At 43.1% G+C, this 20630-nt stretch overlaps 1 protein-coding gene across 1 annotated transcript; it reads right to left on the reverse strand.

Annotated features, from left to right (window-relative positions):
• Positions 1 to 14: 14 nt before the first annotated feature.
• On the reverse strand, positions 15 to 20285 carry LOC129594239 (uncharacterized). Its single transcript, XM_055490859.1, has 9 exons — positions 19923 to 20285; positions 17950 to 18040; positions 16899 to 17040; positions 16597 to 16773; positions 13647 to 14228; positions 13165 to 13428; positions 11492 to 12158; positions 5133 to 6632; positions 15 to 2821 (listed from the first exon to the last, which is right to left on the reverse strand). Exons 4-9 carry the CDS (start codon positions 16705 to 16707, stop codon positions 210 to 212), a joined length of 5736 nt encoding a protein of 1911 aa, XP_055346834.1. The 5' UTR covers positions 16708 to 16773; positions 16899 to 17040; positions 17950 to 18040; positions 19923 to 20285; the 3' UTR covers positions 15 to 209.
• Positions 20286 to 20630: the final 345 nt, after the last annotated feature.

The raw sequence follows: 20630 nt of genomic DNA on the forward strand, positions 1-20630 counted from the left end.
CAGAACAGTTGAAACATAGCTGCCACAAATATTTCTCACTCGTTATTCCATAGCTGTGTTTTGCGTACATCCCACATCGCGATTAAATTATACCGGTTCCCCCGAAAACGGAATACCGTCGTACAATAGAAATATGAGCCGTTATAATTAAAACATTTGTTCCATCTTAATATAATCTGAAAAACAACAAAACCACCGTGTCCATCGTCTCACACATAACTTCCCCACTGCGAGCTGTCCTGATTGAACTGGGCAATCTTCACCGGATCATTGGTCTCCGTGATGAAATTCTTCTTGGCTACGCGCTCCGTCTTGAAGGTCTCCGTCTTGACCGAGGTCACCTCCCAGGGCGTCGAATTGATGACCCGCCGTTCCGTCTTGGTGATGGGATCAAAGTACATCCGCGGCGCCTCCTCGTAGCGGTGGCCCTCCGTCACCGGGCGGTGGTGGACGCGGGACGGCTCACTCTTCTCCCGGCGCCGCTCCCCCAATGGAGACCGGTACCAGTCGGATCCCGAATGCGCCGTCCAGTTGCGCGGACTGGTGCGGGATTCCGTGTTGGACTCGTCGGAATCCTGACTGGACTCGTGATGGCTGTTCCAGTCACTGGACCAGCCGGAATCATGGGGATTATACGGCCGGTGGGAGTGGCTCTCGGAGGCCGGCGAGTAGATGGGGGTCGGGCGGGATTTCTTGTTATAAAACGGCCCGGTGTACAGATCCCACACTTTGTCTTCCCGGGAAGTGGACAGACTCTTCTTACTCTCCGTCACGCTGGTCTTGTGGTAGCTCTCTGGCAGGATCCGTTTGGAGATGACCACGGCGTCCGTTGAATGCATGGTGCCGGTGGGTGATGTCAGTTCCGACCGGTCCAGCGTGTTATACGGGGAATAGTTGCTGTCGGTGGCCGAATGGGTACGATGCCGCAGTAACGTCCCTTCCATCACCCCCGGTTGGGAATACGGGGAATTAACGTACCAATCCGGTAAGTCCAGTTTCTGTAGAGATTTCCGCACCTGCTCCACGTACTGATTATCCTCCTTCTCGTCCCCGGGACCACGGGAACGGGAATACCCAGAGATGTTTTCCCGCTGCAGCTGATTCTCGGGAACAATCTGGTAGTCGTACTTTTTCACATCCGCCAGGAATTCCATACTCTTGGCTTTATTGGAATCAATGTATTCCGGATACGGGGACTCGATGGGCGTGGTCGCCGCACTCTTCGAATACCGTGACATGGGCGGCAAGCTGCGTGACCGCGAATCCCACCGGTTAGCGAACGAGGTCGTCGGCGCATCGTAGTCTGACCGGCCACGCCGCTCCAAATATTCCTGTGATTCCGACAATTTTCGCTGGATATCACGCTCCGGCCAGTTGATCTTACTGCGATACACGGAGGGATCGGCAAGCGTTTTCTGTGACCCCCGCAGATCCGGCATGGAATACCGGTTATCCCGTCGCACCGAGCCGCGGGTCGCCTCCCGGTTAATGGCCTCCAGACTCTCCCGGCTCATGCGTAGCTGCAACTTATCGCGCGAACCACCCTTGTATTTATCCCAGGGGTCGATGCGCACCGGCGGGGCCACGGGTCCGGACTGCTGGTTCATAAACTTCCGTTTGGCCTGTAGGATCTTGGCTTTGCAGGGCGGCACCCAGTCTTTCGGACGGATATCCGGTGAGGAGGGCGGCGAGGGTTTCTTCGTGCGCAGGGATTCAATGATGGCCGGTTCCAGAGATTTTTTCTCGCGCGGCAGTGTACCGGCCGATGACTGCGAGCTGGTGCGCACGTGCACCTCTTCCGGTAGTTTATACCCATACGCCCACGATGAACTGGCCGAACGCGGCTCCGCGGTGATTTTTTCAACTTTTTCCACCACCGGCTCGGGCGTCTTGAACGCGGCGGGGCGGTGCTCCGTTGCCGGTTGGAAGGATTTGTAACTGAACGATTCGGAGCGTTTCTCCGTTGTTTTCTCCGGTACAGTGAACGCCGATCTGGTGTCCATCGGCGACTCACGCGTTTTATAGCTGAACGGCTCCGGCGGTTTTTCCGTTACTTTCTCCGGTGTTCGCAACGGTTCACGTTTATAACTATACGAATCGGTCTCACGCGGTCGGTAGCTGACGGATTCTTCCTGTTTCTTAACAAAGTCCCGCACGTACGTCGACTCCGTGGTGAGCAATGGAGTGCTTTTATATTGCGTAATCAACTTATACTCCGGATCTTTCTCCGTCTTCCGGTACACCGGGACGTTGTCCTTGGATAGACCGGCTTTCTCTGTTTCCGTCAGACGGGAGGAACCGCGCACCGGCGGCACCGGTGGATACGTGCATTTATACCCGGTATCCGGCACGACCGGCTTTTCCTCCCTCGGAGCCGGCGGATATGAACATTTATACGCTTTATCCGCCACCACCGGTTTCTCGTCCGCCGGTAGATACGCGCCTCTATACGGCCGCGCCGTGGTGGTGTAATCCGTGTATTTGCCAACCGTCTCGCTGGATTTATTAAATGTATCGTGGGATTTACTGCCGTAACGCGGCAATACATTTTCCTTGTAATCAGTCTGATACGTGGACGTCGGGGATTTATTGGGGAATGAGTAGCTGAAATCACCACGGCTGACAAAATTACTGCCGGCATTGTGGTCAGCGAAAGGTCGTCGTGGGGCAGCGGCGGTATAATCGCTCTTCAGTGTATAGCTACTGTACGAGGTAACCTGATCAGGTCGGACGCCTGAAGTGTCATCCAAACTACTGCCGGCCAAGGCACGTAGATCGCTGGCGGATTTGCGTAATTCGCTCACGCGCCCATCCGTATAACCTACAACAACAAACAAATCAGCTACAGCTGATTACTCAGCACTGGGGAATGCTGGTAACAAAACGGCTTATCAGCCAATTAACTGCCTCGTAAAATGCCGCGCTTATCACTGGCTGGAAAGTGTGTTATACAATTCGGCGGAAGGTTAACGGAAAACTAACGGATTTTATATGGCACCACTGGAACGATTAAAGAACGGAGAATACCGTAAAAGATGAGTCGGGTAGGGAGTTTTACTGCGACAAATAAGCGATGAAAAATAGAAACAAATACCAGGAAGAAACTCCTGCATCACTTTTATCAGTTCAGTGGTGAAACGTCGGAATTACTCATGCGCAAACTGTTGACAAACCATTTACTCTACGCCACCATTAATCTAAGGAATGAACTTTATGAAACTGTCGGCAGTAACAAGACCACAACCAGACATTTGTCGGTCGCAATGACTAACAAGTAAAAAATAGTTATTAAAAGATAATTAAATTTTGAATGAAAGTTATGTAAATAAAAGGTAGAGGAAGTTATGTTTTCTGAAAGGAGAAATAAATATGGAAATGGTTAAGTAAAGTTATATTTACTGGCTAAGGTTGATAGTTTTTGATCAGGGTATTCGTCGGAAAAGTAATAGCAGATTTGGAAAACTATGTATATCACATTACAAAACAGAAACCTCTCAAAAAAACCGGTATGGCTAATATTATTGAAAATATTTAAAAATGACCAGACAATATTTTCCATCTGGTTGATTTTCCACACTCAAACAAGCAATGACCACCGCAAAATGCGCTAATCATTAGTTACGGTTACACGAATTTCAAGGTTGTTTCTCCTGTTCAAGCATATATTCTGCCAAAACCAGTCGTATTTGTACTGGTAATTATTGTCCAAAGCAAATGTTGAAACTCTACCACGCTGCACTGCCCCGCACGATGAACTCCGTGCACATATTTTACAGCAGCGGCAATATTGACGCAAGCGTGCGCGACACTTGAGAAGAGAATACATATATTTTATCGATTCGTTTCCAGGCCAGAAATCTATGTATACCTGAAGGCACAATTTTGTACAATTTATATTATGACCGTGAAAAATCGCCAGACAGCACCGTGTGGCCAAATCCAATAATCAGTGGCGTCTTGTTCGCATGTTCACTGGTATGATTAAGGTCAAATTTTTTATTGTCCACACTGATTAAAAGTAACGTACAAATACCTGTTGCTTTCTTATTCTTATCACTGTACCCGTCATCAAAACACGATTTACAAAGGCGATTCAGTTTAAATATTTTCAATGGAATTGTTTAATTAATCACAATGGACCTTTTCGCTTATCTGTTTGCTGTATTATATCAACTGTTTGCTAAAGCCACGCTCGGCCGTCATATCGCACTCTTTTATGCACCAATCCAAATATGAACATTTGGCACAGATACGGACTATGCTCGATTTAATTTTACAAAAATTAAAGAAATGTATTAGGCAGCTCTTATTTCAGTGATTATTTTTCCCGGCATCGCAGTTTATTACAGTATCAAAATATTTTAATTCAATTTCTAAATATCCAATCGTAACGTTAGTACAAAAATGAACAACGATAGCAGACGGTTTCAAGAAATAACTTGAAAAAACCAATATGACAACAATGCGATCATTCCGCTCAATCGGCATCCAAATACGTTCCATTGAAGAACAAATTTATTGACACAAGACGCATCGTTCTAGCACTTAATCCCGAGCGGAAATGGAAAGTAATGCGATGGCCCATTGTGCCAGCACGCTAAGCAGCGCTACTTTAATAACAAACGAACCGAGAGATGGATTACAACGTACCACACTTAATACCGAGCGACTCAACGACTTCTTCCTGGCATTTACAAATGCAGTGACAAAACTTACTCATACACACAAAGCGCACCTTCCTTATTCACCCTCTTATTCGATCACTTAAGACTTAAGAAAGACCTTACGTGTACCTGTACATTACGCAGCGTAAAACAACAATCACCAGATGAAAAAAAGCCAACGAAAACCACTTCAATTCAAGAATGTGAAAACAGTCTACTGTAAATCCTTCAGTGAATTTAGAAATTGGGAAAAATGCGTTATAAATCAAATCAAAATAAATAAATAAATATCTGCTACAAATATGGGGCAAAAATGTTGGGAGAAAAGACCTGTATTTCTGAAACGCAAGGCTGTTCCGATCTGTCAAACATATGCGTCAAATAAATCATAACGCATTAATTATTCACTTCACCCTAAGCCATTACATTAGCAAAACAAAATGAATAATCCATTACGTATCCACTTACTTTTATCAAAAATACTCCGATACTGAATACTCCGATGCGTGGTGGTCGTGGCGGACATGGTGGATGAAATCATGGAGGTGTGCGCGTGCAGCGGCGAGACTGGACGCGGCGGCTGATACACGGCATTATAACTGGGCGCTGAGACAGCGCGACTGGCTTCCGCCACTCTGGTCACCTCCCGCACGGCAACCGGCTCAACTCGTGGCGGCGGCTCCAACTGGCCTCTCTCCACCAGCACACCACTCAACCGGCCATCCACCTCCGATGCCGGTCGCAATTCAATATCCCGCTTCCACGACATGGCCTGGTGCAGTTCATACTTTTCTCGCCGTGATCGCGGCGGAGAGGCCGGCTTCTCCAGCGCCAACTCCCCCTTCTCCGCCATCCGGCCAATCTTCCCGTTAGTAGCCACAGAATCCTTCAATTCATCGTTTTTGACTTCCGCCAATTTATCCTTGGACAGTTTATCGCCTTTCTCATGCACTTGCACGGTGACGACGTTGTTCTTCAGTTCTTCCTTTACTTCGCGGATGACCCGACCGCCGTCTTCATTCTCCACATCCAGACGCTCGTAGGAGCGATAGGGCACCGGTTTGGAGACGATGGCCTCCAGTTCCCGTCCCTCCCGGCTGACCACCCGGGACGGTGTCCGGCGTTCATACACCGGTTCATAATTAGAAATGCTGCTCATGCTCAAGATTTGCGGATGATGCTGATGCACCGCGACAAGATACTCCGGTCGACACAACTCGACCTCACTGGCACTCAGCGGCTGTTTATTATCGCGTTGACGATATGAATAGGCACGACGTTGTAGTTCACCGTCTGACAACTTCACTGGCAACATCTGCGAGCGGAATACGCTGGCGCTGGCGGCACGTACCGGTGCTGCGGAGTAGGCGGGCCGTGCCGACACGTCAGGCCGGTGCTGATTGGCCGGAGGTGTGTCGTCCGGTTTCTTGTCACTCAACAGCATGGTAATCGTCATCTTCTGCACCGTACCGCGGCCGGAGGTCGAGGAGGATGCCGAGCTGGAGCGCCGCAGCAGCAGTTCCTCGGGGAATTTCCGCACCTCATCCCGCTCCACCCCGGCCTCACTGGCTACCGTCAAGTCCACTTTGGAGCGGGATTTTCGCTGTTCCTCATCGTTGAGGTAGATGGTGGCGTGGCTACGCCGTGTCACGCGGTTCCCACTGCCGCGCGATGTATAACTCAGTGCCGAATCAGCCAGACTGGGCGACGGGGATACCGGGTAGTTGTCCAGCACGTCCGACACACTGCTGGCTTTGGAGGAGGCTAGTTTGGCCTTGCTGTCCAGGTGGAACGGCAGGGTCATGGAGCTGAGCGTCGATGCATCGCCGTCACGGTCGACACGACCGCCGCCGGTCGGTTCGAAGACGCGCAACAATGGGGAGATTTTGTTGTGTACCACCGGCGTCTTGTGCAGACTGTACGTGGTGCTGGAGGCCGGCATTGTGTCCACGTTGGCGTACGTTGTATCTGGCGAACAACACAGCACAATAAGCATAACATACGGCAATTATGAAACTCATTGTGATACCCATTACGTGCTAAGAATACTTATCGGCGACATGTGAGCCGCATTAGATGTTCCTTGGCAGCTCAAGACATTATCGTGTTAATAATTTAATACGGATGAACGGGACAGCATCACGTACCCATTGTATATCCCGCTAAATATAATGCCAATTATCCAATTATAATCTTTCGCTTGCAAACTAAGCTACTAATAACACACGCAGCAGCATGAAAAGAAATGCTGTTGCTGTAATGAAAAACTCGGATTTACAACGTATTTCCGTAGCTCGCTTTGTACAATTTCGAAAGTGATAGGAAGGTGGAAAAAACGATGTTCGACCATACGGTACACGAGTGTATAAGCGCGTTTAATGACACTTTTTCCAGCCAGCGTTCGCAGCTTATCATGACCATTTTACACCGACACTCAATTTTAATGTTTAATTTTCCCCCTCTGTATGTTACGGGCAGGCGCGATAAGAGCCCATCGTGATTACTGTCGGAGAATGCGCAGGAACCGTTAGAATGGATATAAAATTCAAATAAATAAATCTTTACTTGTTACGTCCATGCACACCACCGTGCATATGTATGCACAGGTATGGTGCACGGCGGCAACAGTTGGTAACGCCGCGCACGCTCCAACGCTAGTGAAATCGTGTATGCAACATATTAGGTCAGATACACAGTTCCACAAGTAGAGCAGAAAAATTTCCAACAATCATTCAAAATCAATAAGTCAACGGAAAAATACATCTGAAGAAATTCAGTTAATTTCAGGAGAATGTGAGTATATAAGAGCATGGGAGATTTTTCCCACGCATCGAATGCATTCAGAGTGCTTTACACGAAATCTGCTGAAAATATGTTGAGGTAACGATTCTGCTACTCGCACAGAACTGTAGTACAAAAATACATATAATTTTTGGTTTTAAATGTTAACCGCACTAATCGAACATACAACTGTAGTATCGCGGTCTCATTTGTGGTAAAGCGGATGCTGTAAAGAGAGTTCTCACCTTGCTACAACAATGGCTAATGGCCATGGTAGAACGGTGAATGTTTAGTATTGTTTACCGCTTCCTGCTGTGCAACACCAAATGTCCAAGTAGTGCATACCACAAAACGACATAAATCGCGATATAATTGTTATCGCTACCGTGTTCCACGCTACATGATTTCTCCTATTTCTTCCGGCATATATCTTTTCCATCTTTCAACTCGTCTGTCAAATGTAACATACAAATACTGGTTTATTTACAACGTTAACTGCCGCTAGATAAATGCGAAAAAAATAAGTAAGTCATACCATACTATGCGAGAAAAATCCGGTTATTTCGCTTCAATAATGAGTAAGCATACTGAATCCGTCAACAAATACGTAATCAAATATTAATTTTTTGACATACACATTATCTAAAAACAATCTGCAAACAGCTTATAAAGAGGGCTCCAAAATAGCTTGAAGAGTATAGTTACTACTGTGGAAAATATTTTGCTTTGACTTCCGCTTTCCAAACTGCCCACAGCTCCAATAAAATATGTATATAAGGCCATCGCAAAATTTAAGTCCATAGCGAAATCAAGTACCTACTGTGATAACTGCAAAACATTTGCAACAATGGGATCTTATAAAATTATTCTCACCGTGGCTGCCTTGGTCATGACGATGACGACCTTTGCGGTAAATAGAACTGTGCCATAAAACTTCTTTGGCACATACTTTTTTCCACACATACTTTTTTATTGCCGTTGTGTTAAGATTTATTCTAGTTCTGATTTATGCGGGTTTATGTATTAATTACGTAAATAAAAGTTAACGAAGACAAATTGTGTAGTAAGCATGGCGTCAAAAAAAATTATAAAAGGGAGTTCGTTACAGGAAGCTGCTGGACGAGATGTCTGCCAGCTCGCCGACTACTGCTGTCCTAAATTGACGAGACCAAAGTCCTGGGACTGCACTAAATCATTCTGCGATTCCTGTTGCAGAAAAACCCCAATTCTCGACGCAAACGGCAGCCGCAAAGGACCGGGTAATTACAAGAGTGGAGTGTGCAGCAAGAAAATCGAAAACGGCCTAGGCTGTTTGTGCTCCTAATTTTTTAGCCATTAAAGTACGAGTAATATCTACAGTTGTTGCTAAAAATGTTAATTGTGGAACAATTTTAAGTAACGTCACAAAGCCGGAAGTATTGAAAATATTGCCTTTTGAACAAGTTAGTAGCGTGATTACTCTTTTGTTACAAATACACATTAACTGCAAGCAACACGAGCTAATTTTGCTGATTAGATCGCGCCCTTGAATTTGTGACTGATTCGCAAAATTATGATTGACACCTCTTTAATTTGACTGTACAAAACTTGCGGCCAATTGACAAAAGTCAGCACAGCGCATCTTTGCGTGTGCGAATTTTCGCACAGACGCTGAGTACTGAGAATTTTATCGACGTCTACGGAAAAAATCCGTGACACAGTTTCGTATAAACAGTCGAAAATTTATTACCAAAACCACCAAATTAAAAACCGTCTACTCGCTTCAGCTCATTTTCTCCATTTCTGCAAGCTCATACAAACAACAATACACGCTGGGAGAAAATTTCCCACACATGCGATGAAAATTGCCGGCAAAACTCATAACAAGTCAACATGGTCGACTATGGCTCTGGTAAGATACGTACGCTAAAGCTAACAGACTCTACACTCACAGTGTAAAGAAACAGCCGAGTATTTTATCCAAACATACAATGCACATTATATAAACATTCATACGTTTATGATTAATGCAAGTGAATGATGTATTTTTAGCCGCGGTTATTCTCCGGTACGGATACGGCTGACCAGTGCGCTAGAATGCGTTGCTTATACACTTCAAAGGTCAGTGTAACGTTGTTCACAAAACCCATGGCAAAAGAACCGGTTTTCCATAAATTATGATATGGAAACATGTACATACGCGTGAACTAAAATCACAAGAATATGCTCCGTGCACTTGTTTAATACTTGAAATATTCACAACATGTACATCCTGAATTTTAATTCTTCAATGTATGTTATAAATTATTGTTTTTACAACTGAAAGTAAGTACATCATTGTAAGGAACTACGTTAGTAGTTGTTTCAGGAAACATGTCGCGGTCAACCGATTTATTATACTAGTTTACTCGGTGAAATTATCACAAAAATTGTATTATGGTAGTAAGACAAACTCCGGTGGTCATTCCTTTCTCCGGAATACCTCAAACTAAGCGAAAAATATTTTGTAACACAATTTCTTGGAAAGGATTTTCATACGATACATATTTATGTGCTTACTGCTAAGTTCGACTGAGACGCCTGTTAACCGGGCCGGAAAGTCAGGTCCATTTTTCTACGATATTGTATAATGTACTCACGAGTCAATCGTAGATGATCGTAAGTTTAAATGCCCGCAATTCATAATCACCGGTAAATGTCTAATTTTTGAATGCAAAAATTTTTCCGCTACAGCAACGCAATCATGCCAAATCTGGCATTCTTTTCCCCCACATATTTCACATTTTCGAACATTGACCACCTGCCGGAAAAGCGATACGACCAGCTACAGTGGCGCACCGTTTCAAGCGTGTCAAGATCAGGCTTTTAATACACCTGGCCCTGATATATATTTATTGCACACATAACAGTGCACATATACACCGACAGTCTGACACAGGCAGCCTCTTCTCAGCAAAAATGCTGTTTGGAATGTCTGGGCAATCAAAAATCGGCAAAAACACGATGCGAAACCTGTTATTTTTCCCTTCACAAAACTAGTTTCCAGCCCGCACTCGACATTCCGCTCACACCGTGCTGCTGTCAACGAAATGTTGTAAAATGAAAAAAAAAAGATTCCATTAATCGAAATCGCGGTGGACAACGCGTGGAGAATGTCGAAAATCATATTGTTCCGCAAATTGGGTCACTATGGTTAAATACGGCTTATACCTTTGAGGTGCCTGACAGATCGATAAATGAGTAGTGCATGCCGATCACTGTACACAACAATCTGACCATCGATTGCCCATGTCACCATGCGCCGCACGGTTTTCGCATTCCGGAAATAAACATCTAATCACTGGTGTTAAAAATTCAGTCACGGTTGGCGGTTATATAAAAGCACTCAAAAAATTCACCAAAATAGCATTTCTGCAGGCGCTGAAAAGCGAATGTTTGATAAAATATGGGTGCGGTAGCGGATGAAAACGCGCCTTTGTTAAGTCACTGCCGGTAAAAAACAGATGCAAAATGATTTCAGTTACAGCAATCGTACAGTATTTACAGCGCAGAATAACATAAATGGACGCAATCACCTAATAATAATTAGAGCACATACAAAATATTGTGCGCTATCAATTACAGGCTGTATACGAAAATAAAAAATAAAACTAGCGAAACCGAAGTAAGAAACGTATTGCGAATTCTAATTGCGGTTAAAACGTCCCGATTTTTGGCCACGGTGGCGGCTTACTGGGACAAAACCCCACCACTACAACATTTAGTACCTCGTAATAGTAAGCAACTACTTGAGCAATGCTTTCAAGCGTGATTTCTTTTATTTCTAAAAAAATCTACGGTTTGCTCGCACAGCTGGTGATAAAACAAAATAAAAGTAAATATCTCAACGAAAATTTAACTCTTTATTCACAATGCCGGTAACACAGAAATCAAAGCAATCAAATCTTTCTATGAGCTGTACAGACACTGAGACACCACATCTTTTGCCTTACTGAATCCAGTAATAAGAAAATAGTCGCACACATATTCTATCCAAATTTTTACGATAATTTTTTTAATAAGCTTACCAGTAGTCGAATACTGTCCCGTTAATCCCGTACGATATCGTCCCTTCTGACTATCCTTCTTCTTCCTGCTTTCCACCACATCCACCCGTTCATCCCATTCAACGCGGGCTTTACCTTTTCCCTTCACCGCCTTCTTACTACCATTCACAACACCACTATCGACATCAACAACCGGCTCAACTGGTTGCCGCCGTGGCTGACTAACCGCCAGCCATCCGTCAGTGTCCTTGGCCGACTCAACAACACCGGCACTCAATGGACGCTGCTGCTCCACGCTGACCAGTGCCGTGCGGTGATTGGTTGTGCCGGCTGATGATGTTGGTTTAATGCGGCTCCAGCTGTCGATGGTTGGAGAGAGGGAGGCGGTGCGTACGTACGCCTGATCGTGATCCGCAGCGGGTTGAGAGCGTGAACGTGCCGCCGCTGCATTACCGCTGCCGGTAGATGGCGGCCGGTGCACGTGTGCTGTGGTCAGTGGAGCGGATGCTGCTGCTGCGGCGGCCGGTGGTGACGTGGTACGATGGAGGCGGTCGGGATAGAATACACGGTAGAGATCGGCATCCGGCACTAAGCGTACAGCTTCCGGTACGGTATCGGGCACCGCGTTGTCAATGGGTGATTCACTGGTGAGTAGGTAAGCCGAGGGTGACTGTACAATCCCCGTATTCTGCAAAGGTGCCACAGGGTAATTAACCTGCCGTCCTGCACGCTATTCAATAATCAATCGCAATAATGTTCTGGCGCTCTACAACTTTCGTGCAACAGCAAAAGCCATGTTCCCATCAATTGAATCTATGTGAACTCCAAAACATAAACCAGAGAAACTATTCCACGCTACTTTTACGAGAAAAACTCAGCAGTTCCTATACCGTATTCTTTGCATAACGTCGGGATCGCAGTTTTGTCATCGTGTTTATCCTATAAACGGCGCATTTCAACAAATAAAAATCCGTATAATATTGTATCCTTTCGGAGAGACGCACAAATGTTAAACCAATTTCTGGGGGCGGTGCAGCAATGTGCACCAGTTTCTACTCTGTATTTGATAAATATACAGCTTACTACAGTTGACAGCATTTATACACAGCTTACTACAGTTGTGATAAAAAGAAAACGCTAATCTAGGAAATAAAGTAAATATTTGTACAGTTTTAGCAATCATCTAACAACCTTCGCAGTAGCAAAACTAAGAAAAGAATAAGATAAAAAAAATATAAATGAAAAAACCTGTCAAAGATAACAAAAGGTATCAGCACGAAAAAACAGTAAATAAAAAAATAACGTACGCAAGCACCAAGCGGTAACCATTCGGATCAAATATGTTAAAACCCGCTCAAAATTTATTCACCGAAAAATATTTTAATAAAAAAAAATTCTAAACTCTAGGGCAAATTAAGATTTGTTGCTCATTGCACTCTTTTGTGCAGTTAACTGCAATTTACAACTACGCGGCGGGACCTGATGCAAGCCATCATACTACGATACGTTAATTATCTTATGCTTACTGTTCTTTCGTTCACAGGTTAACGATAGCTGTGCAGGGTGCATAACATATATATTGTAATCTGTATGTTTCGGAAGGCTAAAAATATAAGGGTGAATTTAGTTACAGCCCGCGAAAACAAGAGTGCCAAAGGAAACTTCGTACCGACTTCACCAAATTAGTAACTTACTGTTCGGTCACCAGGTGGCACAACAAAATCAGGCGAGACAAAGCCGCGATCTCTTCCAACTGCACCGGTGGCTGCATTCCGCAGGCCTACAGTTTTCCGTTTATCCAGAATCTTTGGCACATGATGATTAACATCCTCTCGTCTATAATACACTTTTCGCTTCGTCGTCTCCTCCGACTGTGAGATCATGGACTGCGTCACTCTCCTCACCGAGCGTCGTCCCGGTGACTCTTCAATGTCTCCATGCGGATAGAACGAGATCACCTACCATAATATAATATAAAAAACGGTTGCATACAATAACAAAAGAGAAATTCAACAAAAAAACATAAAAGGAGGTAACCAAGACATACATGATGATATCTATATAACAGAATAAATGTTAAATATAAAAATCAGTTATATGAACTTATATCCAATGATAAAGGAGAAATACATAAGGACGTAACAGAACAAAAATCAAATAAAATTCAGCACAGTACCGTTTTCGCCGGGCCTTGTGCCGGAATGACCACCTCCGTGGCAAAGGACACCGGGATCTCGGTGCACTCCGACACACTGCCGTCCGACGAGAATCCGCCCAACGAATCGCCATCCATCTGGTTGAGCCGCGGAGATTGTTCATAAAAAATCGGTGTTAAACTGGGATCATCCACGAGCACTTCATCGTCATCCAACTGCACGATCTCGCCGCCGCCATCCATATCCCAGTTGTCGGAGACCGCCTGGCCGGTATCGACCGACACTTCCGATAGGGTCGGTGTGTGGAGGGGGCGGGGTATGGTGCGGATGGTGAAGCGCGGGGAGGGTGTGTCGGTGGAGTAGATAATGACATCTTCCACCGGTTCAATGGCTCCGCTGGTGTGGAATGTGAAGGTATTTAGGTCAGGCTGGCGTGCGTTCGATAGGGGAAGATCGGCGTAGTACACCGCGGTGTGATCGGCATTATTGTGGCCGGCCATTGTATGCGCCGCGGAGAATACGAGACGCTGCTGGGCCAGCGTGCGCAGTACCTTACCGGTGGATGTTTCCAGCAGCTCCGCATCGGTCTTATACTGCTCGTCCTACAAAAGAACATTCACCATAAAGTTTTCAAAAAACGAAACTGAAAGTATACATTTGCATAATTTCCACCATGTACAGTACCATAAATTCGTATGTGATGCGCTATGCAAATGCGCTACGAATTAGCTGAGTATACAAAAGTTGTTATGTACAGAAAAGTGAGAAACAAACTACAAACTGCAGTGAAAGAAATATCGGTAAACTCAATTTGAATTAAATATTCATTTATATTCGAAAAAAATGGAATCGGTGATACAGCTACGAGCAAAAATTAAAAACAAAAAACCGGAATCGGATCAAACGGTACAAAAAGGCGTAACTTCAAAAGATAACAAAACTAAAAAAATTGAAATTACTATGCAAAGTACTGTATAAAACGGATGGAAGCAGCTGGAGATAAAAGTATCAGAATGTGCCAGTGCATTTAGGTCCACTGGGATGACAATCGAAAATACGTAATTACCAAGAAAACTGTCGCTAAGTGGATCCTTCAAGCAAAATTATCCCCGTTTTATGTAGAAAAGATAAAATACTTATGCCGGTAATGCAATCAATACGAGATCACTTCCAGCCCTGGCAATCGATCGCAGTTCGCAACCCCTTTAATCTTTCGATCATAACGCGGCCATATTTCACTGGCCGTATATTAAGATTATAAAAGTCGTCATTCGATTTTTTCCAGACTGCAAAATCCACAAGTTCTCATGCCACCGCATGCCACTAACTGATATTACGTAACAATACAGCTACTCGTACACCTTAAAAATTGGACATAAATCCATTGAGGTTCAAGTAGCGTAACCACCAAACTATGCATTAGCTGTTCACATTGGCCAGATTATCCAGCGCACACTTGTGACAAAACTGGTATTTTTTCTCCTTAGTACAAATATGCACACTTGTCACTCGTTAATTCAGCACATCCACGGCGTCTTAGCACTTATTAGCTTTTCTTACTAATAATTTTCGCACTAATTGACACTCTGAATAGTAAAGAGATATTTCCGGTGCAAAAAGTTACATATGCCAGTTGTCACAGAACCGTTATGAGAATATGCACACACTGACCGAAAAGTGTCAGATTCCCTCCTAATCAAAAAAACGATACGAGAAAAACCTGCAACGACCGGCACAGATGACCGGCGTGCTGTCGGAAAAATCAATCTTAATTAACAGTGATTTTTATACAGCAGTGAATTAAAAAAGCTTCCACTACTTGAGCATTGTTCTACTAACCACAATATCATGTTGCAACCGACTTAATCACCGCTTTTCGCACCCTACCTCGTAAGTTATGGCACGTGGCCGTAAATATTTACGATTTCAGCAATAATGCACCTGTGTAAACAAATACCGGAAACTTATTGTCTTCAGTAAGAACATGTTATGAAAATTATTACGCATAGTAAAGTCGGAATATTCATTAGTCAACAGCTGGCCGTTACGACCATACCACACGATATAATTCATACTGCACTTTAGATCAGCTACAGCACACAATCATACCGGCTGCAACACCGACTTTTATAAAGGGATCACTTTTTCAACAACGAAAATTTTTTGAGACTCTAAGATTCGAAGTTTATTACCAAAAAAGCATGGCGATATAAAGTGCAAATTTAATTTTCTCCTGGACACTTTTTCAAGAAACCAACAAACTACTTATAAGAACAAACCAAAATTTCAAATCAAGGAAATTTGGTTGTTAAAACGAATAAATATACTTCTATGCATATACAACAAGGTCTGGAATCACAGATAGTAATAAAAACCAAGAAAAAATCGGTTACCGTTTCAGATCAGTGGATCTGATATGGGATACAAAAGGCAATAAATCCCCCAAAAAAGAAACAGTACCAATCCCATGAACTTCCGCTTTCTCACTGCATAACAATGCAATAAAACAGCATCCGATCACAATGCGCGATCAGCGTAAATTTATTTACACTTACTTTTTTGCGAAATTTTAAATCATGAAAATTAAGCTGTCAAAATTACAACAAAATCTGGATCACGGATATTAATAAAAAGTATGAAAAAATGTGTTACCGTTTCGCGTCAGTGGATCTGATACGGGATAGTAAAAGCAATAAATCCCCCCAAAAAAGAAACAATAGCAATCCCATAAACTATCGCTTTCCCACTGCACAACAATGCCATAAAACAACATCCGATAACAATGCGCCATCAGCGTCTCTCCCACGAGTGACATACAAAAACGCCCATTTCTAAACAGACCGCTACAAACCCCCAGCGGCACGCAGCCGAGGAAAAAAACCCGTCTAACTAGCAGTGCGTTGCCGCTGATTATGTGGTTACATTTCTCAGCGCCACCACCGGGTTAACCACAAACCCCTCTCACCTCACCTGCAAACAAGCCTCATTTTCTTGGACACACTCATCAACATGTAATCCGCAATAACGGCACTCGTATCCATCACAGATCCCCGCCGGTCGCATGCAGGTCGTTAGTGTCATGGTTCACTGGATGTGTACGGCGAATTAGCAGCGCGTACGCCCCCGCATGTCTCCTGCCTGGCTACCCTGTACACACATCGACAAGAAACCGCTTAAGCAATTGACCAACAATTACACTAACCACCACAACAGCAAAAAACACTCCCTCTTGAAATAATCGGCGCGTTAAAAGTGAATGGTAATTAGCTAACCCTAATGCAGTGCCGACGGTGTGGATAGTGTCGTTTCGAGTATGCCACTTCCGCTGGACATTGGAGCTTCAATGCCGCGCTCGCGCGTCGATGGATTCCGTAATCTGCGCTGTGTGCTGCGCTGCCGGTGGAGAAAGTATTGCTGTAATCAGCAGAAAACCTTTAAGGTATTATAAAGGTACACGTAAAAAGAATCTCATGCTTGAACTGTCAGCGCCGATGCCATGGGATGCTTTTATTTGTTATGTGTTCTTCGTGCATTGCGAAATTACGCTTACGACAACAGTTTCAGTTGCCGGCAATCGGAGGAAATATAATCACATCAACGGAAATCCTAGAGCATGTTTGACTAGAATGCGACAATTTGATTGGCTTCGAATAGGGGAGCAAATAGTCTATTAATCCAACAATTTGTACTTACCACGAGTATTTTGTACAACAAGAGGTTTACACACAAATGCAGCCTTTCACAAGGTGATGTCTCTTAAACCATTCATAAAAAAGTTCATAATAATAGTTGGTTCATAATACCATATATAAATTTCTTTATGAACAAGTTAAACTGATTCGATGACTGGTAATAGTGTGAAGTGATTACCGATTTCCAGAAAAAACAAGGGAGCAAAGCAAACTTGTACAGTTCAAAACGGAACATGGTAAACCCTTTATAAATGCTTTCCAAAACTTTACGCTCTCAAATTAGATCTAACTGTGACATACAGATATGAAATTATGTACGTCTGCTTAAATCACCGAATTACTGCTTCTAACACCACAAAATTTTACACTTTATTTGACTTAAATTATATTTTACTCAGAATTACAAAATGTGTTTCATCTAAAAATTACAAATTGTATATTTTTAAAAAGTAATCACAATTATTACATTAATTCATATACTGTAATTCATCACAAGTTATTCTGATTTCAAGCAAAGCAAAGGTACGGTTTTATTTAATTCCACATATTTCTGCGATTAATCAGTACACACTCACAGAAAGTATTATCAATGCACATCATAAATAAAAATTTCAAATCAACGCCACCTCACCTCGACACAGGCAGATACGGAAACCAAAGACGTAATCCAAAAAATCCTCCGTAAAAATATCCGCCGTCTTCCGCGGAGCGCGTGCACTTAACTATGATGGACAGAGATTGTGGTCAGTTGTGTGGTGCGATTAAGTGACATATTTCCACTGGCTAACAACAGACTAACTAGCCAATCAAGTACCCTTGAACTATGTCACACAACAGCCACCAACATTAAGTAGCCCATAAAGTGTAACAACACTATTGTTGAGCAGCATTGTTTTCGAGGACGAAACGACACCGACTGACAACTGTAGCGAATCTGCTTCTCAAGAATTACCGACCCATCGATACCGCATCTGCCGATCGCTCGTACTGCAATAACGCCGGCAAATGTTTTCTCACAGTCAGCGGTACATAGATCTGCTTTTTGACAGATACAAATAGGTACGCGTTGTGGTCACGCTTTCAGTTAAGTATTTTCTACATCCTATAACATTTAAGAATTCCAACTAATTCTAACTACTAACTACTTTGTAACTTGTACGCAACATAGCAAAATAAAGTAGCACAACAACAATAGTTCGAAAGTCAAATAAAATCAAGTTTCGCTTTCGTACATGCTGGGTTATGCAAAATAAAGAAATAAGTTTCTTACTGCGATATACGTTGCGAATATTTGTACATTATGCTGAAGTTTTTGTTCAACACGGCAACATATTATGTACGAATTATGACAATAGTACAATGTAAGTATTAACAGTGATACTCAACTGGTTAGTTAATGAATTAGATTACAAGTTACGTTCCACCAAAATAATGAAGAGGTATTAATACCATACTGCAAGCCGCAAGGTGATCTGGACAACATCAAAATTAAATTTCGTTGGTATTATTGGCGGCCCATTTTATTGTCAGATCACTTGTATGAGCCAGCCATCCACTAAAGTGTTAACAGTCTACAAGTTTCCCGTTATCTCATATCTATATAAGCGTTTTAATTTTAGCATTCGTATAATATAATACATGTACACCATAAAAAAATCCCATGGTCGTTATTTAATTAATATCAGAATCGTGTAGAATCAATATCAGTCGGACGCCCAGTGAAGTCATCAATATCAATTATCAATTAATCACCACGATGCTTCATTACTCTATACAAAGTACGCGTATACTCTTATGCGAAAGAGTCTTAATACTGTATAGCATGTATTAGCAACTCATTTTCCGCCCTGTTTATTCTCCAACTGTTTCACCTGCAGGCGATCATTGATACAAAAAAAATAGAACCGAAATGTTCGTAGTACCGCGCACGGATTACGTCAACGTTAACAGCAGCATTACCAGAGCAGTCGTCATTGTATTGTGCTTACTGAAAATAAATACCAAAGATTAAGTTGATATCAACTTTTAAGTTTGGATTGGTACAATCAAACCTATAGAAAAATAAAACTGTCTACGAAAACTATGTAGCTTAACGAGTAACCTACTCTTACAGGTATTCGCAGTCCTCATCAGTTTATTTATTGCTCACAAGTTCTAAAAAAACTATCCAAAAACTATCCAAAACTATATCCCCACTGAATACCATGCAAATAGTCTTCTGACAACAAGCAATCATGCAGCGGTTACTTAATTAATGTGTACGTAAATGCTTGTTTCCGTGTTTATTAATGTAAAACACTTGCTTCACTACTGTACTTCATCCAGGCGTTTTAATCACTCTTTTTGCAACAAGAAATTCGACTCAGTTATTCTCAATATTGCATCCATTCCGAAGAGATTCGAAGTCTCTTCGGGAAAAAATTCAGAACCGTATAACAGTCTCACATTACTACCCTATGCGGCATCCTCTCCAGTTTTGCACCTATTTCAACACTGCGTTGTACACCAACTATTAACACGGGCAAACAATAATTCTATTGCCGTAAAATCTGATAAGAAATTTCTGTCAAAGCTAGTTATCGAAGCTTAAAAAATAGCACATACCGTTGCATTTTCTGCCGCAGCCGTTTCTTGGGAAAACGGTACAGATAAATAAGTTAAGTTTCTTCACGAATTCCGTACGCCGCCCAGCCCACAGCGGACATGATACCGCATAATTAAAATAATAAGAACCTGATATCCACTAATTCTAGTCCAATGATTCTGTCATAATCCATGTGGTGCACACACAATCCAGACGCGGTTATTACACACGTCGATAATGGTATAAGAAACAATAATTTACGCTACAAGTATTCTGTACAGGTACATTGGCAGCGCGACACATGGCGGCTTATGTAATCTCATGATTTACACAGACAAGAAAAAATGCAATTCACCTGATCAATAAATAGTACCGGTATTTTCGCCTCAATTGACTATTACAGGCTTTTAAGAATTCGATGCCGCTAATTTGCCGTTGATTCAGCACGAGGAGAGTGAAAAGATATATCGAGACTATTTGATGTCTATTTATTCGGTAGCAAGTCTTAATACGTAATACCTTTACTCCAGATCTTGTGAACCGCCGCTAAACACGAGCCCGAAAATGTCAGTCGAGATTAAACAAACACACAGACATGTATGGCAAGTACAAGATTAAATTACCGAATAAAAAACTGATATTCTCCTACTCGTAGAGCCAAAGGGCGCCTTTGTAAACGTGCATAGGTTTTAATATGGACGAAAAACTTACAAAAGAAAATTAGAAAC

The sequence above is a fragment of the Paramacrobiotus metropolitanus genome, unplaced genomic scaffold (genome assembly GCF_019649055.1).
Source record: "Paramacrobiotus metropolitanus isolate TYO unplaced genomic scaffold, Prichtersi_v1.0 Parri_scaffold0000066, whole genome shotgun sequence".
NCBI lineage: Eukaryota > Metazoa > Tardigrada > Eutardigrada > Parachela > Macrobiotidae > Paramacrobiotus > Paramacrobiotus metropolitanus.

Bases quoted from the DNA above. Each gene is read 5' to 3' on its own strand.
- LOC129594239 (XM_055490859.1), bottom strand. From the start codon at position 16,707: ATGACACTAACGACCTGCATGCGACCGGCGGGGATCTGTGATGGATAC. The intron at 13,429-13,646 runs GTACTGTGCTGA...ATATTATGGTAG, and splicing joins CACAAGGCCCGGCGAAAACG to GTGATCTCGTTCTATCCGCA. The intron at 2,822-5,132 runs GTAAGTGGATAC...TTGTTGTTGTAG, and splicing joins TCGGAGTATTTTTGATAAAA to GTTATACGGATGGGCGCGTG.